This window comes from Oculina patagonica, chromosome 13, assembly GCF_052425735.1.
Source record: "Oculina patagonica isolate OP01 chromosome 13, crgOcupat, whole genome shotgun sequence".
Classification (NCBI taxonomy): domain Eukaryota; kingdom Metazoa; phylum Cnidaria; class Anthozoa; order Scleractinia; family Oculinidae; genus Oculina; species Oculina patagonica.
The window spans coordinates 28047838-28073942 of record NC_135770.1 but is presented as its reverse complement, the minus strand read 5'-3'; the positions used below and the strand labels follow the sequence as shown (position 1 = coordinate 28073942).

Below are 26105 nucleotides of genomic sequence, written 5' to 3'. Positions count from 1 at the left end.
CTCCCACAGAAATAGCTGATTCCACAAGATTGCTTCTAATGTACAAATCCGAAAACTCTTTATATCTTTGGTCCGTTCGCTGTCCAAAACAATTCGCATTGCATTGTGACACAACATACCAGCAATGGTGAGTCGTTTGTTGACGCGCTCTACAACAAACGAGCTAGCTTCGCGATTCGTAGAATTTTGAACGAAAGCGAACTCAGTGAGTTTCCACGAAAACTTTTACTCGTCACGAAATCTCTCGTTCCCGTGACAAAGTGTGACCAGTCTGCGTTGGAGGAGGAGACTTCAAATTCTGTGACGTTGGGCTACAAGGCGTATGGCCAGTCACAGTACGGCCCTTAAGCATGACTGTCTACAGTGCGGTATAATTGACCTTTCTGTGTGCAAATGTGTATCAACGAAGCGTACCACGCTATAAAATCTAACCTTGGTTACCAATCCTATATAATCTTGAATTGCTAGCGAAGAAGTGCAGATTTATATTAGATTCTCGCATTCGCGGACTGTCCGTTTCATCTACAGCTTCTGTTTGAGTTCCGCTACGTTGGAAGTGGAACGTGTTTTGCTGCACGAAGGCACGGATTTTCACAAAAGATTCTCGGTCCACACCGACTGCCTCGAGTGAAGACAAGGAATTGTCGATCTTTGGTAGGTTGTACTCGTTTTTATTTTAATTGCTCTTCTTTACTTTCAGTAGCAGCTACGAATCCCGTTCCCCTAAGGTGGGGTATTTTAATGATTCCGATCTGGATGTAGAAAATCTGAAGTGCTTTTGGGAATCTGATTTGCGATCAGCCATATCACTGTATTATTTTTATTATACACCACGAAAAGAACTTCAAACCGGCAATGAAATAAGGACTTACCGACCGTGATCCGGTCGTGCACTTCTGGGAATGGGGTAGTTTTTAAGCATCAAAACGCATACAACGGCCACTTCGAAAATAACGCAATCGAGGGTCGTTTCAAGTGGTGATAAATGCAGTATTTGTGAGCAGTCGAACATCATTCAGAATTATATCACGAGAACTGTATTCAATCAAGTGCCTTTCGCTAATGGAAAACTTCGATCATTTTCAAGGCCAAACTTATGAAAAAATTTATTAGGCTGCTTTAATAGCCTTCGTCGACAACCTTAAGTAGCAGAAAAAAATAGATCGGTTTTCAGTTTTCTAGGAAATAAACTGATCTTCACTTTTGACATTTTAATAGTCCTTAATATGTAAATTCTGTTTAAGTGACTTCGATTTGCCATCTCAATTTTTAAAATAGCAGAAATTATGCTGTTCCTTGTCCATATTTATTGGAGTTAGCACCACTAGTTTAACGTCCTTTGAACTTGTCGAGTAAGAAGACAGTGTAGGTTGCTAAACTGCAACGTATGGGGCAAGTTTGGAAGTGGCTAAGTTCAAATAGGGCCGCCGTTGAAGCTCGTTGAATATTCAATGTTTTGAAAACGTGTCTTAACGATATTCGCCAAGGTGGCGTGTTTCATGATTCCGTCTTGTGTGTCGGTTCCTTGGGTCTGTGCGTTGCCTTCTGTATTTTTTATTTCATGGAACTTCAAACAGTTGTTGTGACAGCGTATGTAAATTCAAAGGTCGTATTTTTGGCTATGTACTTTGAATATTTATTGAATGAACCAGATCTGTTTTAGATAAAATCTCGAATAAGAAATGACAGAAATCGCTTTGAGACAAAGTACAGGTTCAGCTAGGTATATTTATTCAGCTAAATGCATTCAGCTATTCGTATTCGCCTAGATATATATGTATTTGCCATAATAGGCTATAAAAATTACGCCATAAAATGTCCAGACCTTTACAGTGAAACCATGCGCCATCAGGGGGATTTTGGCTCCACCTGAGTTTTGAACCTTTTTTGACGTCATTACTGAGGGTCTCCCGGGGGGGGGTCCTGTCCCCCCCCTGCCTGTTCCCTGTTCCCCCTTTTTGTTTGTTTTTTCTTTGTTCCCTTGTTCCCTTGGCTTGTTCCCTTCCATGTTCCCTCCCCCCCCTGGGCCCTCATTACTATGGTCTATATTAGTGTGTAAACCATGCAAAAATGTGGTCTATTTGTCAAAGACACAAAATTGTTTTACAATTTTTACACTATAAAGAAATCACTAAAAATTTTCCAAAATTTTCAAATGTAGTAGATTCTTTATTTGGACAGTTGAAGCATTTTCAAACGAAATGCCACATGCGGGGAAAATAACGAGGCATGCTAACGAAGTCTACTATTTGCTCCTTTGTTTTCAGTGCAAAAAGCTATTTTGACCACACACCCTTAAAGCAATGCATCAGTAAACGTTCAAAATGGCAAGCCCTCCGACATCACCTTTTGCCAGTTCTGAAGAAAAATCGAATGGTGCGAAATTACACCAGCTTCTCTTTGATGGGGGGACATCAGCTTTAAGGCGCGTATTCGATGGTTTTCACCCTCCTTCAAGCCTAGCTGCTGTTCTCAGTGTCCAACGACAAACTCTAGAACCTCTCTTGCAGAAACAAAGTGCTGAACAGATCCTCAGTGGGAACAACTATTCCCACCTGGTGGAGGACGTCCAGACTCTAGCACATTTGACATTTCGCTGCTTTGCATCCTTCTGACTAAAATTTGTGGCTTGTCTCCACCCCAAACGGGATGGCACAACAAACCACCCTCAAGCGATACATCACCAGAGGCAAATATCGCTCGTATCAAACATTATCGAAATTTGATCAGTCATCCGACAACCACTGAGGTATCCACCCGAGACTTTGAATTACATTGGCAGGAAATCGCTGATGCCCTTGTTGCCTTTGGGGAGGATAGAAATGAGATAGACGCCTTGAAGATTCATCCCCTCAACAAACTTACAAGGTTTGACTTTAAAGCTGAAATAGAATATCACGCATGTAGAGATCGATTCCAGAACGGTACTCGCGAATGGATCTTTAACGGCGTCAAGGATTGGTTAGACGACAGAAGGTCTCAACACCAAGCAAAGGTTATCACCGGAGGGGCAGGTATAGGCAAGTCAGTAGTAGCAGCAGTAATCTGTAAGAAAATGCAAGAGGCAGAGAGATCGTCGGGGAGCCATTTTTGCCAGTACAACAGCTACCGCTATCGAAACCCCAAACTGATGCTCCAGTCATTGTCATTCCATCTGAGCAGTAGTTTGCCTGAGTACAAGAAAGCTCTCGTCAAACAGCTTTCGCGGCGTGATATAGACGAAGAACTTAACAACCTGGGGGTGGTGGATCTGTTTGCTTTGCTTTTCAAGGAGCCACTCAGCTCTGTAGCTGACCCTGGGAGAAACATCCTAATGGTGATAGACGGCTTAGATGAAACTGAGCTCCAAGGACAGAATGAATTGCTTGACGTGATTACCAACCACATCTGCAGGCTTCCACCTTGGATCCGATTTCTAGTCACCACACGACCGGAGAGAAACATCTTGGACCGGTTGAAACGTTTCAACCCCTTGGAATTAAAACAAAATGATGACAGAAATCGTGAAGATGTAGAACTCTTCTTTGAAGAGCGAATTCGTGATAGCACACCCCCAGAAGAAAGACCTGCTATTATGAGAGAACTGGTGCAACTGTCGGAAGGTCTGATGCTGTATGCTTACTTCCTAATAGATTTAATTGAAAAAAGCACATCACCACCAACACCAGAGCAACTTCGCTCGAGCTTCCCCCAAGGAATTTCAGAATTTTACACAACCTGTTTCAGGAGGATGGAGGATAACCTCCAGAAAGAGTTGGCGAATGACTGTGGCCATTTCCTGTTCCATTTCCGGTGCGCCTTAACAGCGGCAAGGGACCCCTTGCCTAAAGATTTTGTGTCCGAAATACTACAGTGCTACACCAACATCTCAGCAAATGATCGACTAAGTGTTAAGGGAAAAGTTGACAATGTTATCAGCTGTATTTCATCTCTTTTTCCTATTCGAGAAGGCCATGTTCACATCTTTCACAAATCAGTCAGAGATTGGTTGACTGGCAATTCACCTTCTGGAAACCACGAAAAAGGGGGCCACAAGATTCTTTCCGAACTTTGTACAGCGGAGCTTGACAAGCTGAAGACATGTTGTGTAAATGATGCACCATTCAGTAACCCTCAAAGGTATGCCTTGCAACACGGCTTTCAGCATATGCTAGAAGCATTGGAGGATCCCAACCAGCTGGAAGAACTGGTGAAAGGGTATGTAACGGATCTAGAACTCGTTTATGCTAAGCTGTGTGATAAAAACGCCGATGTGCTGAGAGATCTGCTTCCTGCGCAAGAACATCGGAATTCAAGTACATTCAGCGAAGAAACAAAAAGGACACTTCAGAGTTTGTTGTTGCAGTTCAAGAAGCACGGAGGTCTTCTTCGGGATCTTCCTCAGATGATTTTCCAAAACTTACTGATCGAAGGAGGATCAGAGCTATCTCGTGAAGTGTCAAATTTCCTTTCGACTAAACATAATGAGATGCCATATCTGGAGCTGGTAGACAAGAACGAGCATCAGACTCCTGTTGAAGCGCGATTCTACTGTTCAGACAAAGTGGTTTGCTTTGATGTTTCACCAGATGGGGAGCACATGGTGTGCGAATGCCGAGATGGAACGATTCATTTATGGTCGCTCCAGACTGGTGAGCTGGAATGGAAGGACAGTTCCTTGGAATCAAGAAAGTCGTACGACAATGTTCCTCTCGGAACTGCATTTCGAGGAATTGGCACGAACAGTGTGAATGGAGGCAGGACACTTTCGATTTATCGTTCTGTTGTTTTTCATCCAGATGGGCAATTCATCCTGCCGGGAAACCTGGCCAATGTGTACACCTTAGGTGGACAGGCGACGTCACTCTTTCCAACAAGTCAGTGTCATTTCACTGTTTGTGCTTTCTCCGGAGACAAGAACAAGATGCTAACAGACTGCCCAGACAACAGCAAAGAGGTGGTCATGTGGAATGCAGACAATGGCGAAGAGATCAAACGCTTCAATTTGGAAGATAACATAGTTTCCTTTGCTATCTCCCAAGATGGGAATCTTGTAGCAATTTCAGATTCAAAAGGATCTCTCTTGGTGTACAACACTCGAAGTTCCGTTTGGCGACAAGTGGCTGAAGATATTTCTGGCGAAGGCATGGCTTGTGGACTATTACACTTTACAGCCAATGGAGGTCTTGTTTGTGGTAGCATTGTGTCCACTCACTCTGATGGCCGTGATGTGTACAAACTCTCGACATTTATGTTTGATTCTATCCTCGTTGCAAACCATCAATCACATTGTTCTTGCACCTGTAAACTCTATTTGTGGCCTTGGGAATCAGTGGATTCCTTTGACAGATTGCAAGTCGTTTGCAAAGTTTGCCACTTTGTTTCAGCAGACTTGATGGTAGGGTTTTGTTCCTTGTTGCCGGGAGACGTGGCAGTGGTTGGGGGTCCAACTGATAATTACTTAACAATGTTGAATGTTGCTGGTCCCTACAATGCAAGTGAGATGATGCAACGGACAGTAGAGGCTGCATTTTCGTGGGACACCACGACCGTGCACTTGTATGCAACCATGACTAATTGCAGCCCTAAGGATCCTTTGGATAAACGTTGTTCGGTAACACTATCCGCTCGGGACATTGACAGTGTCAAGGGACGTCAAAGGAGAAAAGAGCCTTCAACACACTACAAGGCGTGTAAGAAATGGGCTTCTGAGTTCACCGGTTGGGAGAGGTGTTCTTCTGCAGACCAACAGCAACACATTGGAATTATGGAACAGCGACTTGTCTGAATGCGTCCAGTCTTTGACCATGTCAAGTGAAATCGAGAGACTGTTTCCTGTATCGAAGGACTTTGTTGGTTGCGTTCTAAAAGCATCTTCTTCCGAAGGACAACACCCATTGAAACTTTCCATGCTGGATGTTTCTTCGTGGAAAGGTGTGCTTGAAAGGGTTTTGAATGGTAGAGCAGAAATGAAATCTGTTGCATGTAGCATTCACAGAGACGTGGTCTTCTGCAGTGAACAAGACGGTGAGAAACGCCAAATGGTCCTCTACAAAGGTGAGGCAGAGATGTTCACCTGGAAAAAAGACGACGCCATCTATCAGGGCGGTTGTTATTGGAGACATCCGCATTGTGTGTTTCCTCCTAACGGGGATGTGCTCGTTACATGGAATACTCTGAATAATGGCTACGGATTGCACGTCCTTAAGGCGGGAACAGGACGAAGAAACCACGTCTTCCTCGAGAACTGTTATGACATCGCCGACTGCAAGTTTCTCAACGATGGTAAATCTGTTGTCTGCTTTAGATATGACTGTAACGTGCGAGTGTTCAGTGTTACCTCTGGTGAAGTACTAGCTGTCATGGACATCGGAGAGCGACCAACCTGCATAGGAAGTTCACCTAACGAGCCCCTCATAGCTGTTGGCCTCCGTTTCACAAACGTAAGACTGATTCGGGCACAGTTGCCAAGACAACGCAGAGCTGACGTCAGACGGACAATAGGTGAGTATAGGTCAACCTAACTTGTACGTAGCCTGTTTTGTCTGCGTAGAATGTCTTAGTTAAACCAGGTGCAGTTCATTGCTGTTAAAACTGCAGAGACTCCAGCATGATGCTGAGCTAGTCGACCTCGGCCTGAATCCCAATGTTAATGATGTAAGCCATGTCTGTCTTGAAATTCAACTCATGCTCTTCAAGTGACCATACCATCTCGCTTGCAACACGACCACCTTGCGTTTCAACGAGATTTAACTTTCTATGTTGTTTTGACATTGGCCGGTGGCGAATCAAGGGGAGTGGCCTGGGGGTGCCACTCCCTCCTTCATGATCGCAGGAAAATATAAGGCTGAAAGGACAGAAAAATCAACTCGCCCCATTAAAGGACGAACGGTACCACCTCCACCCCGCCCACCCCATTTTGAGCAAAAAAGCGTATATTTATTTTACCCAACCCCTCCCGCCAACCCTCCTTAGCAGGCAACCACTTCAAAAGAAAACCACCCTTCTTGTTGACCCGATAGTGTTTTACTCATTCATTCACCCTTACCAACTTACAAATAAATCTGTGTCTCTCTTATATATATATATATATATATATAAATATGAACATATTTGTTTAGCTTCACATTCCAGGCTATGCATTAAAAAGGCAAGACAAATTTACAATAGAAACTAATGAAAGCTTTTATTTCAGAATCGAGGCACCAGGTTGCAGCTTGGAAGTAGAAGGGACAGAATTGATGGATACAGATTCCAAGGAAACAAATTAAATTACACGAATCATGGTTGGTGACTTGAATGCTGTCTAGCTCAAGGTGGAAACTGTTAAAACACTTTTTGACACTGTTCTTCTGCCTCAAGAGCTTTCTACATTATAATTCAATTAAAAGTGTTTGTAAGTTTTGATTTAGCATATCAAACAAGAGAGAGTGTGTTTCATCGCATTTCCAAACACCGAGAAGAGAGCTGAAATTACGACGCGCATTGTAGTATTTTTGAAGAAATTCGAGGTGAATTGGAAATGTGATGAAACACTCTCTTGAGTGTTTGATATATTTTCTCAACCGAAACTAAAGTTCAGGGGTAAACGGAAAAATTAAAATTGTAAAAATCGATACTAATGAAGATCGCATATTCAAACCACCCCACGGTCCTTATTTCATTTATTTTAACTTGACCAATTATTAATGAGTTTGAGAATGTTTCACGAAAATAGTTGACCAATACATATTGGAAATGGATAGGTGCATTGGCCTAAAATGTAGTCAGTTTAAGCCAATTCTAAAGTACATCCAAATGAAACATGTCGATTGAATATAGTCGATATCAACCCGGATTGTCAACCGAAATTTCACATCTCTATCTAACAAGAAACAACTGCACACAACAACAAAGACAGCAGGCTTAATATTTTTAACTTGAACAGTCGTTTATTATTTATTTAGTAAGGTTCAAAAAACGCTCAAAACCAGTGCAAATATCTCACAATATTTTTGTTCTGGGAGACTGGTTAATACAAGCTGGTAATTAGAAAATTAACACGGTATTTATTTTCTGAAAAGTGCTAAAAAGAAACCCACGAATTCACTGTTGGAAGTGAGTCCTAGTAAGCAAATGGGGGGTCGAGGCAAAGAAAAATTCATTTAGGTTGGGTTCGAAACCCACGACTTCCAGATTAGCTCACCGCTGCTCTACCGACTGAGCTACGAGACCAGACGAGAGCACTTTGTGGGTTATTATGGTAGTTTTACTGTCTCAACTCCAGTCGTCCCGCCTTAGTTAGAGTTGTGGGCCTGTTGCACCCCCAAAGTCAGATGAATTTCGCCGCCTTACCACCAAAAACCTCGCGCTCCCTGTTTCCCGCCCTTCCCTGGGGGCAAGGGAGGTGGCTTTTAGTAACCCACGACTTCCAGGTTGCTCAGATGGAAATTCATGGGTTTATTTTCAGCACTTAAAATTACTACATAATTAATTTACTGATTTCAGACAACGTTAAACATAGTTGAAGTCTGGATTTCGAGGAAAAGAAACGTTGCAGAATAAATTCCTTATTAGTTTTTACATTATTTCTGTACATTTTTTCTCGTCATTTGTTATCCATGTGCAATAAAATGCAGAGTAAATGTCAAGAGAGGATTATCCTCTCTTGTAAATGTGCATTGAATGCAATGCTAAAATGTCATATATGAATTTCAACTGCTCTTTGGCATGTTCTTGGCAACGTCTACAGTTGTCGACAATTCCATTGTGCTGATGTTGTCTTTTAAGTTTTGGATCGTTATCAATCCACATTATATACACACACGAATAGTACAGTGCACTGGCCAAGAAAATTGAACTGTTTCTTGATTGGTAAATTCATCCTGATACCACCACAAGATGCTGATGTCACATATATACACATTCTGTTTATGACGACATCATTTTAACGAACTCTGAAAGAAAAGCATAGAGCAAATTAAAGAGTGGAAGTCCCAGATAGTTGTTTTTTCTAGAATCAGTGTTTCTTCATACGACCGATTTTATATAGTAACATGACACTTTGGGTAGTATTGTACATAGAGCAAAAGATCCTGACCTGAATTGCCGGTCGTTTTCTCGTCCCTCAACCCAATATATTCCCGGGGAAGAAACCCCCACCGGGATTTTGCGGAAAGGGGACGAGAAGCCCTTTAGGTGACTGCTCCAAGTGAAATAGTTTTTCTCTAATCCCTTAGTCGCAACTTTGCAACACTGTTTCAAAAGGTATAAAACTAATAAAAATGCCCATTGTTAAAATAAATGTCAAGCATGGAGCACATTGTTACCTACTCAGAGGGGGTCCCACTGGTCCGCGATTAGGTAATTAGTGAAATACACAAAGAAGACGTCAGTCTTATCCATTTATAATAAAAGAAAGTTTTCTTTTTTCATGACGTATGTCTACTAAACTGTGTAAAAATTAATAATAATAATCGTGATTTAATGAGCACTGATTTAGATGTTTTTTTTTTTTATGGGAAGACGAAATGTTCAGAAGAAGCAAATTCTCAGGGGTATCCATAAGGGACCCGTGGGAGACCGTCGAGGAAGTCATTGGGGATGAGGTTGGTTCGCAAGAAGCAACTGATGATTACCGGGGGTATCCATGGGGCGCCCGAGAGAGACCGCTGAGGAACTCATCGAGGATGAGTTTGTTTCAGAAGAAACAAATTACTGGGAGACGGAGGAACTCATCGGGGATACATGAGGTTTCAAACGCACAAAACGGTAAATCACCTTCAAGATCAATTTGTCCGTCGCCATTCAAATCAGCCGCTTTGATAATCTCCTCGACTTCCTCCTCCGTCAGCTGCTCGCCGAGGTTCATCATGGTCCACTTGAATTCTTCAGCGCTGATGAAGCCGTTCCCATCCATGTCAAACACTTTGAACATCTCTCGTATCTCTGCCTCCGTGTCGGTTCCTTTCATTCGCGTCTCCATCAAGTGAAGAAATTCCCTGAAGTCGATGATACCATTACCTTGGCAAAACAAAAAAGACGTTTTTAGCATTTGGAAGTGGATAACTGCGAACTTTGTCATTTGTGCAAGGGGCTGTTTGGTCTTACGTTCTGCCAAGAGAGATATTTTCGTGCCTTGTTTATAATTCTAAACGCCTGACGATGGTTGTACAAAAGCTACTACGAATTACGTCAAGTGTCGGAAAGCACAGCTTACACCTTTATTCCGCTCTGAGAATTTGGTCATTCAACAACACAGTGCTCCTATTTGATCTTCACCTGCCTAGATGACTATGCATTGAAACTGCATGTAAGGAGAAATTAAATGTTTATCACTGAACCTTCGGAATAAAGGCAAGAGAGGAGAATAAGTAAGTTATCAAATAGGGGCATAGCATTGTCATGTTGAACTACCAAATTCTCAGAATTACAATCACGTATTGTCATTAAGCACTTAGTAAAAAGAATATTTCGAGCTGAGACAGCATTAGCCTCCCACGCAGTCGTTCTTAGGGGCTAACACGATCGCCCCTAAGAACGACTGCGTGGGAGGCTAAGACAGCATGCGATTAAGAATATTCTCTGAGGTCCATCTGAATTTTAGCACAAGATCACAGATCATCAAAAATGTGTCTCTAGTAGAAATAAAATGCTCTTGACGTGTATTTAAAACATGGTAATGGTTTACCGTCCATGTCGATTTCTAAGATAATCTCTTCCAGCTCCTGCTCGGTCGGGTTTTCACCCAGAGACCTCATCAGTATCCCAAGCTCCTTTGTGGTAATCGTGCCATCACCGTCTTTATCAAGGAGCGAGAACGCTTCCTTGAAATCTATAGAACAAAGTATTAACTTAGTATTTACATTGAATAAAAGGAACACTGTCATGGGGATTTTACTACTTTTCGGTAAAAAGTAATATATAAAAATTGGCGAAGTAGTCTTCTGAACATGAGATTCGCCTAGTACATCAAGATGAAGATATAAAGTAAATTGTTGTTGAGGAAGAAGGGAGCCCTAATAATTTTTAGATGTTTTTTCAGTCCACAGAACAGAACTTGAAAAATTCTGACTTTTTCAAGTTGGATCTAAGTTCCTGATGGCATCACATGATGTCACTTGTTTATAGCTTCAGTACACTGGCATAGTAATTTTTAACACAACTGGATCATATTGTGGTTTCCATATGTCTTTAAGCTCTTGAGTTTTTGAAGTGAAGCTGGTGACAGTGTCCCTTTAAGGAAAGTTAGTTCAATGCCAATATACTTGTCAAACAAACAAGAATATTGCGTGGTCTTGACAAACTACCAAATTCTCAAAACCAAATGTGTTACAATCAATAAGAATTGCCTTAATTAATGAATGTACCGACCACCATTTATATTCCTGAGTGAGGGAGGCACCGTGAGCACTCAACACAACGATCACCGCCAGGTCTCAAACCCGGGACTCCCAACCCTCCAGAATCCCGAAACACGCTCACCATTATCGTCACTGCGCCTCGCTCTCAAGATGAGACGACGTTGGGATTGTTCAAAATGCACCGTTTCAGCACGCCGGGTTGAACATCGGGTCTGTCCATTTTATGAGTTCGAGTTCGAGTTAGAATTTCGAGTTGAGTTCGAGTTCGAGTTAGAATTTCGAGTTCGAGTTAAAATATCGAGTTCGATTTGCTTGCGGTTAGCTCCACTCTGGTTTGCTTGCGGTTAGTAGTTCCACTCCTATTTGCTTGCGGTTAGTTCCACTCCTATTTGCTTGCGGTTAGCTTTCATTGGTGATAAGGGAGACACTATGCGTGACCAACTGGGAAAATGTACCCCATAACTCGAACTCGAAACTTCTAACTCGAACTCATAAATTCGATACACTCCGTTGAACATCGAGAAAGTGGACACGTTTTATATGTATGTCGCTGTTCCCACTTACTTAAAGGACTTAAGGTCCTGGCACACGTTGCAGTTTGTACTTCAAGTTACTTGCGAGACTTGTCGCTTTATCGATTGTTATTTAACATGACGTCATAAACATCTATCGATAAAGACTCGATTGACAAGGGAAATAACGATCATACCTCTAAGTTCATTTCAAAATTGATAAGATAAGCGAGATCCCATTCGAAGGATCTAGAAGGTATAATTCGACTCTGGCGACCATGTCAAAAGAATACACGTCAATAGCTCTTATATTGGATCTGATAAAAACAATTTTCGACAATTTCCTGTTGCCCTTGGATTGTATTCCCTTACCTGCTATTTGTCCTTCAGTTAACGTCAATTCCTGCAAAAGATCATAACAAAACACGTTTTTTGTCTCTTTTTGAAAGGACAGACTAAACAGTTCTGTATAGAGTGCGGTATTGATCATAAACAAAACATTTTTTCTATCAACTTCAAGACGATGTGTTGTTTTACTGTTGCATGCGTCAGGGATTAACATGCTGTGCGACGCTTCGAACTTTTTACCGCGGCAATGCCAAACGTAACAACCAAGTTATTTTATTGGCAAACACTGCAGATGTTACACTTAAGGAACTCAAGATCAGGCCGGAAACGATTCGAGGGAGACGAGCGGTACCAAACATTAGAGAAGTGTACCGCTGACTTATGTTAATACATTCTCGCGTTCAGAGGTCAACTAAGCTGACGTTGCTGACGTAATTCCGCATATTTTTGTTCAAAAAAACCTACAAAAATATACATAATGAATTGAAGACAAGAAAGAAATCACTAATTCGGTATGTAGATCTATGGAATGAGCGGAAAGCTCACTCAGTTCGACATTTCGCCGCTGAAAAATTGCTTCAATACAAAATGTTTTAAAGCAATGGCCATGATAAGAATCTCACACAGGGCAGACTAAAACAAGTGTTACGTTCCTTCGTTTGATTAGACATTTTGCCATAACTGTTCAAGTATTGTGTACAGTGTGTTTATAAGGCAGCGTTTATTCTCTTTGGTTAGGTCTTTTCCACTAAGCAATTCACCTTTATCTTGTATGTTGACCGCTAATGCGTTGTCCCTCGTTACATTGCCGCTGGCAAAGGTGTTTAAGAATGAAACAGAACTCATACGCCATTACAAGCTGTTTTGGTTACCGGACATTATTTTGAATAAAGACTTTGTTACTCAGGAAGAGTTCGCTTATAACCCTCGGAATTGTTCTCAGACCTAATCTAAACCCACCCTCATATAATATAAATGTACGTCAACTACGGTACGCTTAGTGGTGTAAATTGTTGTTTCCATACGTGATTTGTCATGTCACGTATGTACCTACGTTCTGATATAAGTAGTTTGCCCATTTACTCTCGAGCTAGGTGCGCATAATCATATGAAACACAATTTTGCACATAAAACTTAAAGTACTTACCATGAAACAAGTTACTTATCAGACCGCAGCAGTGCCAGATAAATGGTTATTAGTCGGTTGCGCACGAGAGCGATGAGTAGAAAACAATCGCTTACTTCAGCAAAGAAATGTGATCCAAGAATGAGGGGTACCAAATCACGCTGTTATTTCAGTCAATAACGCTAACTTATGACCGTGCGAGATAAGTATCCAACAAGTAGATAAGTACAATCGGCGCTTTAGAAAGAGGCTTCAATACGACTGTGACGTTGAGCTAATTATTTTGTCACACTAGGGAAGCTTTCCGCCGACTTTATTTGTGCTCACAGTGTGTGTACCGTGTAGCACAATACAAAGAATTTACAAACAAATGACAGAACAGAAAGTCAAAGGAGTCTAAAGCGTAGCTAATGAGCCTGTCGACGTGATATCGTGATTACAATTGCAGTTCAAGCACGAATAATCAGTAAACAGCTTTTCCAAGTTCTGTCTTTCTTTTGCGGACTGCTGGAAAAGAATATTCATTTCCCATCGCTTTATAGCATTTGGGGGATACACGCGAAAAGTAATAAGATAATTATGTTGTCAATGATTACAGTTTCTCTCTAACAAATCATCACATCCTTTCCACTTCTCCGGTGCAGCGCAATGAGGCAAAAATTTCCGGATTGTAATGCTGACACATTGGTTTTTAATTTCTTCATCACCGATGACACGAAACCATTGTCTTTTGACAAGTATATCTCTCAGACTTAACAAGTATTTTTGTTTAGCATGATCCTTGTTAATGCTGTCAACATTATGTTGTAAACACCAAAATATGCTTAATAAAAGGCAGGGGAGGGCAGAGGGGGGGGGGAAGAAGGGTTAAAGAGGGGAGGGGAGAGGGTGAAAGCAAGGTGTTTTAAACAGGATTTAAGTATGAGATGAAAGGGGGGGGGGGGGTGGATTACCACGTCAGTTTTAACGCTTTCTAATTGACCTATGCTCGAGTTTTACTGGTCCGAATGAAGTGTGGTAATGCATTCTGGGAGACGGGTTTCTTCTTTCAGATTATTCGAATACTTCTTTACTATTCTTTTGTATTTTTTTCTTCCGTTTCAAACCCTTCATTATTGAGCCTGTCCATTTGACAGACCACTCCGAGCTCAATTAGAATGAACCTGCTATGGTCTGTTTCAATAAATCAGTGAAAAAATACAACAAAAAACGACGAAGTGAAACAAACCAACCCCAACAAACGAACAAACTAACACACAGGAAAACAACCCAAATTGCCTTGAAATGCTTTATTAACAACGTAAAGGATATCGCAATTTTCTTATTCAACCCTTTTTCATGAGATTGAAATAGGAATTCTCCTTAAGGACCCTGGTAACGAGGTGGGATTTCAACGCTTCCTGGGCCGAGGCTGCATTTCTAAACGTCCGTCTCGTTTAACTAATTTAAATTTCAAGTCCCAGTTTGTGGCAAATCTGTGAATCAACTCGGAGTACACTCGGTTCCTTTGCTTTAAGATAGCATCTTGACGAATTCTGAAACAAATAGTGAATTAAACGAAAAATAGTTTAATACTTCTGATGTTATTTGATTCAGCTAATAGTCTAATTTCTGTCGACTTGACTCAATACCTACTAACAAAACTGGAAGAACTCGAAGGAAAAATTACACAAGATCAAGAGTATTTATTACGAATTCCTATTGTATAGGCAGTCCCCATTAAGCCCCACTTTGAAGGTTATAATTAGCCTGCCTAGCAGGTCGTCTGTGCACGTTTTTTTCACAAAAGATCAAGAACATACCTTCAAAATTGATTTTTCCATTTTTCTTTCTATCTGCATGATCAACCAGTAAATCGATCTCTTTTCTCGTCAGTCGTTCAGGGATTCTGTTCAACAAACACTTCAGTTCTCCTGATTCAATGATCCCCTCACCGGATAGGTCCCAGATACTAAACAACTCCAGGATTTCGGACTGGGCTTCCTGTGCAATTTTCTTCTGCATAAGCACACAAAACTCCTCAAAATCCACTGCACCACTTCCTGTGAAAAAACATAGTTAAACAAAATAACAGCTTGTTTTTATAGTTTTAACTCGGCACCTACAAGCTTGGACAAATCTGTTCAGACATAAACACTTCAAGTGGCCAAACAGCTCATATCTGCAACTCGCCTCCTTCCCCGTTTTAAATTTAGTCAATGTTGTCGTGTTGACAAAACAAAGCCCGGTTAATTGCAAACCCCATGAAGCAACATGGAGCAGAGGGAGAGGGAAAAAAAATATTTTTTACGCGCTTCTAAGTCAAACAATCCTCAAAAATTGTGTGATATCATTCGTTTGTCTCAGCTCAATCTCGTTCCCAGAGTCCACGTTCCCCTTGACTTGACCGCTGGTCAAGGGGAACGTGGACTCTGGGAACGAGATTGGTCTCAGCTTGTTTCGTCCAGGATTATAAATGCTGTGCGCATGCGTACAGGTTCTGGCCAGACCGTGGAGATGTGTCGTGTGACCATTGCATTCAGTGGTTTATTATATATGAGACATAGTGATCGATGACTTCGTTTCCAACCTCGTTCCCAAATTACCAAGGGAAAAACCCTGGGAACGAGGTTGCTTCGTTTCCAGGGTCTCTCTGGCTCAATTGGACGCTAACAAGAATTTGGAATTACGTCTACTTACCGTCCGCGTCCACCTCTCTGATCATTTCGTTGAGTTCGTCTTGGTCTGAACTCAATCCCAGGCTTTCCATCACTGTTCCAAGCTCGTCTGTAGTGATCGTTCCATCACCGTCTCTGTCAAACAAAGAAAACGCTTCACGGAACTCTACGAGACAGAAAAAAAGAGGTGTTTAATCCCTTCTGATCTAGAACGTTGGTTGTGAATTGTTTCTTTTAATGGTAGAAAATGCAGTATCGATAGTGGTTTGAATTTGTGAAATTAAATGGCGCTAAAATTTTGAAAGGGAGGTGGAGAGGACAAACTCTTGAAACTTGAAAAGTAAAGTTGCTTAAGCCTGGTTTTCACTAGCGACGCAAGCACTAGCGCAAGCACAAGCAACCAAACGTAATTAGTTTGTGTAAAGTGAAAAAGAACGTCGACATAAGCATAAACACAAGCATAAGAACTTGATGTTTATAAGTTACAAGGCTCAAATGCTCAGACGCGGGGGGAACCTAGAACGAGCGCTTTAATGACAGGGCCAGATGTCTCATTTTGTTTTCACACCGGCATAACACGAATTGAACGCAAGCACAAGCACAAGAAAAGAAAACAAAAAGAACCTTGTACTTGTGCTTTCGTTTGTGCTTGCATCAAGGCCGTTTTTCACGGTGAAATAAGAGCCGTTATGCATGCATCTGTGCTTGTGCTTGCGTCGTTAGTGAAATCCGGCTTTACTGGCGTTAATAAATTTAGTTTGCAAAACAAGTTCCACTATTAAAGGAGGACGCTTTTTCACATTTTAAACATTTTGGTGGTGCAAAATCAAATTTAAACCTCTAGCTATCTACTTTTTATATTTTTCTTAATAGCACCTTTCGTAGCAATAAATAACGAAGGAACTTTATCACAAACGGTGGGATATATAACTTGTTTGTAAGGTGTTTAGTTGACAAGTTGTGGGCAAGTTGAATTTGATAATTTCAGAAGTTCAATATACCTGCTACCAAATCTGGAGTTAGATCACCCTGTGAAATAGAAAAAATGCAATAAGGAAAGTGTTAATCATAATATGTATGTAACAATATGTACAGATAGGAAATCAACGTAAATATATTGTTTTATAGATTTTGCTCAATCTATCCAGTGTGCATCAGCGCTCTCCTCTCAAAACGGTAATCAAGAAGAGAGGGTGACGAAAAAAGGAGTCGGTTTTCTAATAAAATCCAGTTAAACATTCAAAATTAAGCATTCAAAATTAAGCATTCAAAATTAAGCTAAGGCCAAGTACAGTTTTCTAAAAGTAATGAATCATGGACGCACTTCAGAATAGCAACAAACAGCAATGAGTCAATTTCGTTTATTAACATCCTTGCATATTGTTTTGGCGGGTTCACTATGCCCAAATTGACAATTTGTACACCACATTCGGCAGTGGTTGAAAAACTGCTGCTAAATTGATGGGTTAATTTTGTACCTTTCTTTCAAGTGGTAATTAAAATACGCAAGGAATTTACATCATAATGCATGAAAACACACCGCTCTTTTGCGGCAGGTTACACACGCAACGGTTTGATCTTACTGAATTTCTCGGCCCCACGGTATGTAGTCGCGGGACGGCTGTACACAGGCTAGCAGTCTCATTAGTTGCCGGTATGAGTGTTTTGCGGAATATTATCCAGAATGCAGAAATAGCCCCTACCTTACTACACAAATATATCTAAACCAAGATTCGCTAGCCAAGCTAATCCTAACACTGTTACTTACCATAAACTCACTACTGCATATAAGATTTTCTACATTCTGCAGTCCTTAAAACACACACATCAGCGTTTTATTCATTTATGCCAAAATCGGTTGTTTCGCGCCTCAAGCTATCTGGAACTACTGAAAGCCCTTTTACATTCGGGATACTGTTGTACAGTTAAGGTCGCGGGGGATACCAACAGCATGAATAAATTCATGAAGGGAAATTTTGCTTGACTTGCATCTTTTAAAACGCTTATTTCTCAGCTGTTATTGGTGCGATTAAGCTCAAATTTTACAGAGACATAAAGAAATAATGAAAGATGGTGAATGTTATCTTTTATTTGGTAGATTGCATTTAACGGCGATGTTATAGCCTCGTGAGTGCCAAATTGGGAAAAACATGATTTTGTGGCAGAGTTTGCGGAACGAGTAGGAGACAGCACACTGTGATCTTGTCAAAAACTAATCAGTCGATACCTCTAGAGTGTCATAACAGAAGCAGATTTTTTAATTTAAAGTTTGTCAGCAAGTTATGGCGGTTTAAGTGCGCAAATTTGAATTTAATGTCTTCTACCTCTTTCTAAAAGCGCTCTTTTAAAATTCCGCTTCTGTTATGACACACTACAGTATTCATAGTTTACCTATCTGCAGTGGCAAGTCATGAAGTTCTATATCCGTGCTGTATTCTCTGCCACAAAATTGTCGGAAAAGTCCAAACTTTGAGATTTCCGAAGGTGTACCGACCTAAATACGATCATTTTGCCAAGGAGAGATGTAATTATGATAATTATATTCCACGCTTTTATGGTGAGAACAATGCGTTTTTAAAAAGGACACGATTGTTTATGCCGAATATTTTTGTGAATACTCTGAGTTGCAGAAATATTCAAATTTAAATGAAAATAAGCTCAAAGACTTCCTACAATCTATATGAACGTATATCGCTAAGTGTTGTTTTAAATTGGTTAAAATATCAAAGAAACAGGGATTTTTTACAAATCACGCGCACACACCCATATTTTTGTCCAGTCATAAATATCTCGTAAAGTTGTCGATGTCCGTCGTTGTACTTCGTGCATACGCTTTAAATAAATGCATAATGATGAGCCTAAGGTGTCCCCCGCGACCTTAATTCTCATAGGCTTCCTTGAATTCTCGCGTTAGTTTTTATTCTACTGCAGGAGAATGTAAAAGACAGAAAGGCTCATGACCCGGCCCGAATATTCGCTTGCCAGAATAATACGCAGTTCTACAGCAATAAATTTATTCGCGTCGTTTTGGAGAGCCTCGTGAACGTGCGGTTCCAAGAACAACCCAAATTGACGGTAGCTACAACCTCGGACAAATCACTAGTCACGCAAAACAGAGGAACACGGGTCTTGGTGCTTCAGTACAAACTGCACTAAGAAAGTTCAATTTCACTGAAATAACTGAACTTCTTTCAAATGTTTGCATAATCCTTTACAGTAATCAAATCATTGCTTAATACATTCTTCATTTCTTTTCTTCTAGTTTCGTTATAAATCGGTATTTAAGTGTCAAAATGACTTACCGCGTCACTTATTTTCCTGGTTTTGCTGTCCCTTCGAAAACCACTCATGACTGTTCTGTTGACTTATGACTTTCTGATCCGTAATCGTAAACGAATCGTATGTAAATAACTTGAAGTTATTGCCGGACGCCTTTCATGGTATTCAATAGTTATTCTAATCTTTCCTGGTCAATATCTGGCCTTTGTGACGTCATCTACTCGTTTGTGTTGACACAATAAGCCACATACCGTTACAATCAGAGACCTTTTTTAGTAAATACCAACGCAAATTTTGTTTGGCTAAAGGGAACGCTTTGTATTTTTTAATCAGCTGTTTCGTTGTTCATTTTGGAAAGAATCGCTCGTAACATGATCTTTACACGCTAAACTAAGCTCTTGCTAGTTATTTCATCTTACGAAGTTTCAAGCCCATAAACTGCAGCAAGCGACTTGAACAACAATTTTAATAGTTTTATAATTAAACACCTTTTTTACAAGTTTCTTGGGCATTAATCATATATTAAGAAAGCCTCTATTGAGAGCAGGGCAATGTTTTACCAATTATATAAGTAGTTGTATTGTAGTTTTTCAACCATAATTTGTATACCTATTTATACAAATCACACAATGGTAGTTTCTTTGATACTCTTTTCGATGCTAAAAATCTTAAATACTGTAACATCGGCTTTATTATTAACAGGCGCGTTTACACGACAGAGAAAATGGAGTACGGACCCGTCAAAAAATTGGTCCGGACTTAACCACTTTTGTAGAGAAACAGTCAAATCAAAACGCGGCCATACAAAAAGCCCATACAAAATTTTTTTTTTAAGGCGCGTTTACACGACTGAAAAATTCGGGTATGGACCCGTCAAAAAATTGGTCCGGACCTGACCACTTTTGTAGAGAAACAGTCAAATCAAAACGGGGCCATAGGCGCCTATGGCCCCGTTTTGATTTGACTGTTTCTCTACAAAAGTGGTTATGTCCGGACCATTTTTTTGACAGGACTGTACAACCTAAGTGACTTTTTTCTTTGAAGTATAACTATTCTGTAGATTGCCACTTGGACCCAGGCCAGTGAAGCATGCATCGGCAAATTTGTCCCCCTGTATCTTTGACCGCAGATCCAAAAGGTTTCTGTTCACCCCAAGTGATTTTATTCCTTGCTCGGCGGCTTGGCCGACATTTAATACACGTTCCCAGATCCTTCTTTTTATTTTTTTCTCTATCTCACTGAAAGGGACAGGAACAACGCCGTGTAGATTTAGATCATTTTGGGGTGGGATTGGGAGAAGGGAGAGGGAAGTGACATATCGAAGATCTTGAAAGAGAGACGGGACCTAATTGGAGGCTTTGACAGGAGCTTTTGCAGTAAAACGGGCGCGTCGGTTCTTGATTAAAATGATTTTAGGTTCTAGAATATTTACGGTCATTACAAAGCACTGTAATGAAAGAAAAAAATCCAGTATAAAAGAAAAAAATCCAGCAGCGAACAAATTTTATGACGTCATTTTCACTCAAAGCTTCTCAACAAGGAAAGATTGCGTGACGCACCTAATACAATGGGCAGCTTTCTATGAAACTGCATCACGTAAGGGGCCCTGCAAATGCTTCAAACATCGTCAAATTCAGCGATTGCTGCCTTGCAATCTCTCGGGTATAGAAAACCACAATGAAGTCTAGAAAAACAAAAAACTACAAGGCAAGTGAATGAAGTTTATTCGTACACGAAAAATAAATCTACAAAATACCTTATAAACTTAAAATAAACTCAGCAAGTTTGGCTGTTTAAGTCATCAAAAAATAAACATTTGTGCCCAAATGAAGCTCTGTGTAGTAGGTCTTCATCTAACAGCGTTTCAGCCCAACAAGCATAATCGTTTACTTCATCAGCTCTTTAACAAACTCTGGAAAATAATAAAATATTGCTTTCCTTTAAACTCATCCTGAACTAATGGAACATGCATGACTTGGAAAATTTGAAAAATAACGGCTAACGCCCTTTCTCGACTAAAGAGCAACGCGGGTGGAGGGCTTGGAAAAAGAAACTTTTTATAAAATTTTTAAAATTCGTCAGTCAACTTCATTAATTTCAATCTTCTACAATAATGTTCATCACTGTTGTTCGTCTTTGGTTGAATATTTCCACTCTGGTGTTTCCCTTTCTTAACAACTTCTTTTGAAGGTAATTGTGTGCATAAACTACTCATTTCTTTACACAGGTAAAGTCTGCGTCGAGCCTAGTGGCCCATCAGGCCAGAACTTATCCCGATTTCTGTAGCACCCATTTATACACCTTTAAAAAATATTAAATGATTTTAAATAGAGTCCCAGTTAATAATAATAATAATATAAAACTCTTAATTTTCACCGCCTAAACCAAATAAAGACAATCGCCCCTCGCACATTGTAAGTAGAGTTTTGGCAAAATTTACATGTTACAAAAGTAAAGTTTCTTTCCAGAAACGAGGTGCCCCGGTTTGCCTGTGGTTAGCTTTTACTTGTTAGTAAGGGCAGCACTATTTTCAAATTTATAACTGTGTTTTCACATTTGACGCATTGACTTATTTGACTCAAAAACACTTTAATCTCTCCAGACACACTTACTGTCAAAGTCGATTCGACCATTGCGCTCCAGAAACTTCACCACATCCTCGATTTCGTCTTTGGAGATCTTGATGTCTTTGCTCTGTTGTTGTACTGCCGTGAGTAGCTTCAGCAGCTCGTCTTTCGTAAAGTATCCTTTGTTGTCGGTGTCGTATGCTTTGAACGCTTCTCTCACTTCCTGTTCACTTCCTTGTTTCATCTGTTTGACCATAAGCTCTGCAAACTCCTCAAAGTCGATTTCTCCGCTTCCTGTAAGAAAGCGCGCAACACAAATTAGCGATTTAAACTGAAGGAATTTCATGGAAAAAAAAAAGAAAACAAAAAAAAGGGGACACAAAAAAAAAATACTAATAAAGTTAAAATTATTTACAATTAAAAGAGTCTGGGAGTATCTATGGCATCCCGTCACCTACACCTTTTCATCCACCCCCTACTTTGTTTCTTTTACAAATTTCAGTTGTTCGACATCTTCCCACAAACTGAAGGTGCACTATTTTACTTCACACGTTTTTGACAGTGCCCGGCCAAAAATAGAGAAAAGAAAGCCGATATAGACGAAAAATGCCCAAAAATAGAGGAGAGAACCGATAGTTCTTAGATTCTTTATAAAAACATGCAGTTCAGTGCTAAACCCTCTACAAGCGCCATCAGCAACCACTTTTTTAGTTTGTCACGCAAAAAAACTTGTTTTCGAGTGTTGCGTGACGAATGCGTGTAAAGCAGCAACTGGTGACAAACTGTGCCGGTTTTTTTCTTCAGTTTAAAACTGCAATAGTCCTCCCCTAACCTGCCCGCTTTTTCCAGTTGGATGAGAAAAAAAAGAGGAGAAAGAAGTAAAGAGAGAAAAGGGAAAAAAAGGGAGTGGGAATCCATGTGTCACGCAAAGGGTAAAGGAGCCGACCCCAGGTTACCCCAAACCCTAATTCTTTCTACGATTTCCGGTAACGTACCATCCTCGTCGACCTCGGACAGCATTTCCTTCACCTCGTCCTTCGTGGCCATCATTCCGAGATTCTTCATGACGAGAAGCAATTCATCTGTCGTGATGGTCTCGCTGTTATCCACATCAAAGATTTTGAAGGCATCTTTGAATTCTAGAATGATAAAACGACAGAAATTTAGTGGGTTATACGAAAATAACCCCCGAGTGTCTTGAATTGGTTTTCATTCCGTTATCGACTTCTGGCAAGAGTGGTAGTTTTCATCGCAGCCGTTATTTGAGAGGTCACGCAGAGGTTGCATGACGACCCAAGCTAGGGTCAATAATGATTTTATTCGTTTTTATGGCGAGTTACGATTATTTGGAATAATTATTTGGAACTTATCGCAACACCTGTGATGTTTGTAGCCGAGCCGTTACCGTACTTATCAAAATGATAGTGATAATGACCGAAACAAGTGTTAAAAACCTACGAAAGTTAGTTAATTTCTGTTGACAGTGACAAGTCATTTCATCTGCTATTAAACAGTTTAATAACGAAGTAGCCTTCGAATATATCAGATCATAAACCGGCTCTCACCCTTCAGCTGCTCTGGTGATAGTGACGCCGACTAAGGGGAATAAAAAGAAATACACAGTCAGTGTCACGCAACGTACATAAGCCCCTCCCTTTAAGAAATACAAAGTAAGCATCACGCAACATAAAGTGAGTGCCTTATCAGCGTAACGCATCATGTATGAAACTCAGTTCTAAACTTTGGCACAACTGGTGCACAGAAAGGTTAATTGAAGAGGACTTTGACGCGTAAAAAAAGTATCTCCACTTCAATGTCATTTAAGTTAAATCCAATTATAACCCGCAAGCTCAAGTGTTTTCGGATTGCACAAATATACAGAAAAAAACCCCAAAACACACGCTAGGACGGCGTCGCCTGTAAATTAGTGACGGTTAAATTAAGTTTAAATGTACAGTAATAAGTACTTGAGTGGTATTTTGACAACGAAACTGACCGACATTTTTGCGTGACTTATTTCATGACACGCGACAGACATTCCCAAATTTCTTAATCAAATTTCAGTTTTTGTGTCAGTGAAACTCGTATGTATCTTTCAATTCTGGTATATCCATTTATGGACTGAAATATGGCAACAGGAAATTAAGTTTTCCATTGCTTTTTTTGTTAATCAAAGAAATGAGAACAAATAAGGCTGTACGTGTTGCATCAATATTTCGTCTGTTTATACTCTTGTGATTTTTGAGAATCGACAAGAACGAAATTAGCCCCCCCCCCCCTTTTTTTTCCCCCCCCCCTCTACATAAATATCCGGTCCCTTAACGATTGAACTTTTAGATAAACAGATCAAAAGACAAATCGTAACAAACAACGAACTTCTCTGTTGTTCTTTAATCTCAGTCCACATGGATACTGAAAACAGGGATTTATTTCTTGAAACTCTTTTGCTTTGAGATCTGCAGAGACTGATCAGTTTGAACATGGATACAAAGTAGTGAGTTTTCGCTCCGTCTGACTAGGCATTCACACATCTGTTAGCCAACGGCAGAATTTACCAAGAAATATACATACATTTTCATTCATAACTGTTTCTTTTACTCCAAACCATTAGCTCAATGTTAAGAGTTTTGAAGTGCAGCGATCAAAAGCCAAGAACGGCGCTAGCTTGTAGAATCGAGAAAATCACGCCAAATCATTGCATTGTTTACATTCCTACATCGAGAACTGAACATGCATAGAGTAATTTGCTGTTTGCCCGTACAGCTATTAAATGGTAAACATTTTCCTGATCAGTAATTTCTACTTATAGCAGTCGATTTGCCAGGCATTTTACGGGTACCAAAGACAATTCTCTAATTTACAAAAGAGTGAAATGTATGTGAGGTATACAACCAAAGCGAAAATTAATTTCAGGGCGGTGGATTATCTGTGGTGATGAAGACCGTGGATCGAAAATCGTCTGTTTCGAATTTGAATCTCTGTAATAAGTCGAAATTAATCCACTGCCTCCCTAAATACAAGGATTACCACGAAAGTTTAACACTGTTATATAAATCTGTTAGCCTTAAGGTTTTACGCATCGGCTTTGTCAACATATAGCGGTGAAATCGACAGAAACATCGGCATGAAATTTTCGTTAGAAAGTGACAACCAACCGCACGCGGAGTTAATAACCAAGTAACTGTTGAACGAGTTAAGTAAAATTCACTTACCATTTTGCTGTTAGATGTTTAAATCGCTTAACACTGATTCACACGAAAATCGCAGCGATCGCAGAGACTACAGTGAGTGAATGCAACTCGATCTAACACCGGGAATGGTGCCGCAAACAAAGAAATAACACAAATTCCCTGCCCTAATTCAGCCTCATTGTATTTCAAATACGCGATAAATAGATAATTGTTATGTTCAATCAACCGTGTATTGTACATTGTGTCTCTCGGGGGGAGGGGGCGTTCAATAAATTTGCAAATTTTTTAATCCTTTTCACGTTAAAAACAAAGGCCCATTGTAACTAGACGCAGTAAAACAACTATTCAAGTTAAAATCAAAGCGAAAATTGACTTTCCTTTCAATCTCTCACTTATTATTTGTTTTATGAAATCTTCCCTACTCCAGAGAGCACAGCCCGACCCGTGTATGCTGGGATTCCATCTCTTAGTCATTTTGGTAACGCAATGGCGTTTGCAAATCTGTTCGTAAAAACTCTTCTACTGTCTAGATTTCTTTCTTCCCTGAACATTCAGTAATGTACGATCTAAAGTGCTTTTCCTTGCATCAGCTTGTTTTGCTTACAAATGTCTCAGATTGCCATTTCGGTAAACATGTTTTTCATTTTGTGGTTCGTGACTTCTTGGCGACGTTCGGATATTTAAGTCACGCATTGAAATGCTGGCCGCATTAATTTACCATGTATGGACAACGAAATGGGATAATATATTTTGGCTCGGGAAATCATACCCTCAAGGTCTTGAAAGGTCTAGAGCTGTTAACGTAGAAAACTTATGTCCATCCATTTTACCGAGATTAAGTGGACATGCAGTAAGCTGAGCCGATTAGCGAACGATCAGCGAATACGCGCGATGCGAGAAACGTGAGCATATCGCGCGCGGTGCTCGCCACTCGCGAGGAACTTAAACACGCGCACACGACGTAGCAATTAGAACTTTTTGCCAGTGAATTACAAGAGAGGCGGCCCTCAAATTAAAAAAAAAAAAATAATAATAATAAACAAGTGGTTAATTTTTGTTGTTGTGTCACGGTGGTTCTCTGCATTCAGAAAAGGACACTTGTTT

The 26105-nt window shown here is 40.3% G+C and overlaps 3 protein-coding genes and 1 pseudogene across 5 annotated transcripts; 1 reads left to right on the top strand and 3 right to left on the bottom strand.

Moving 5' to 3' along the window:
- Positions 1 to 371: 371 nt before the first annotated feature.
- On the top strand, positions 372 to 8255 carry LOC144636247 (uncharacterized; annotated as a pseudogene). The gene is made up of 3 exons (XR_013567492.1): positions 372 to 654; positions 2268 to 6483; positions 7175 to 8255. The product of XR_013567492.1 is annotated as an uncharacterized LOC144636247 (transcript).
- A 379-nt stretch (positions 8256 to 8634) lies between these two features.
- Positions 8635 to 13595, bottom strand: LOC144635312 (calmodulin-alpha-like). Of its 2 annotated transcripts, XM_078494424.1 has the most exons (5): positions 13329 to 13595; positions 12206 to 12236; positions 10649 to 10792; positions 9739 to 9981; positions 8635 to 8915 (listed from the first exon to the last, which is right to left on the bottom strand). In XM_078494424.1, exons 1-5 carry the CDS (start codon positions 13329 to 13331, stop codon positions 8890 to 8892), a joined length of 447 nt encoding a protein of 148 aa, XP_078350550.1. In that variant the 5' UTR covers positions 13332 to 13595; the 3' UTR covers positions 8635 to 8889. The 2 variants fall into 2 exon arrangements, with proteins under 2 accessions (XP_078350550.1, XP_078350549.1); XM_078494423.1 differs by lacking the exon at positions 13329 to 13595 and having other exon boundaries at positions 12206 to 12433.
- Positions 13596 to 14776: 1181 nt separating this feature from the next.
- On the bottom strand, positions 14777 to 19424 carry LOC144637207 (uncharacterized). Its single transcript, XM_078496337.1, has 5 exons — positions 19267 to 19424; positions 16966 to 16993; positions 15987 to 16130; positions 15110 to 15349; positions 14777 to 14842 (listed from the first exon to the last, which is right to left on the bottom strand). The coding sequence occupies exons 1-5, from the start codon at positions 19312 to 19314 to the stop codon at positions 14820 to 14822; spliced, it is 483 nt and encodes a 160-aa protein (XP_078352463.1). The 5' UTR covers positions 19315 to 19424; the 3' UTR covers positions 14777 to 14819.
- Positions 19425 to 20950: 1526 nt separating this feature from the next.
- On the bottom strand, positions 20951 to 25172 carry LOC144635346 (uncharacterized). The gene is made up of 5 exons (XM_078494456.1): positions 25023 to 25172; positions 23376 to 23406; positions 22806 to 22949; positions 21856 to 22104; positions 20951 to 21155 (listed from the first exon to the last, which is right to left on the bottom strand). The coding sequence occupies exons 1-5, from the start codon at positions 25023 to 25025 to the stop codon at positions 21130 to 21132; spliced, it is 453 nt and encodes a 150-aa protein (XP_078350582.1). The 5' UTR covers positions 25026 to 25172; the 3' UTR covers positions 20951 to 21129.
- Positions 25173 to 26105: the final 933 nt, after the last annotated feature.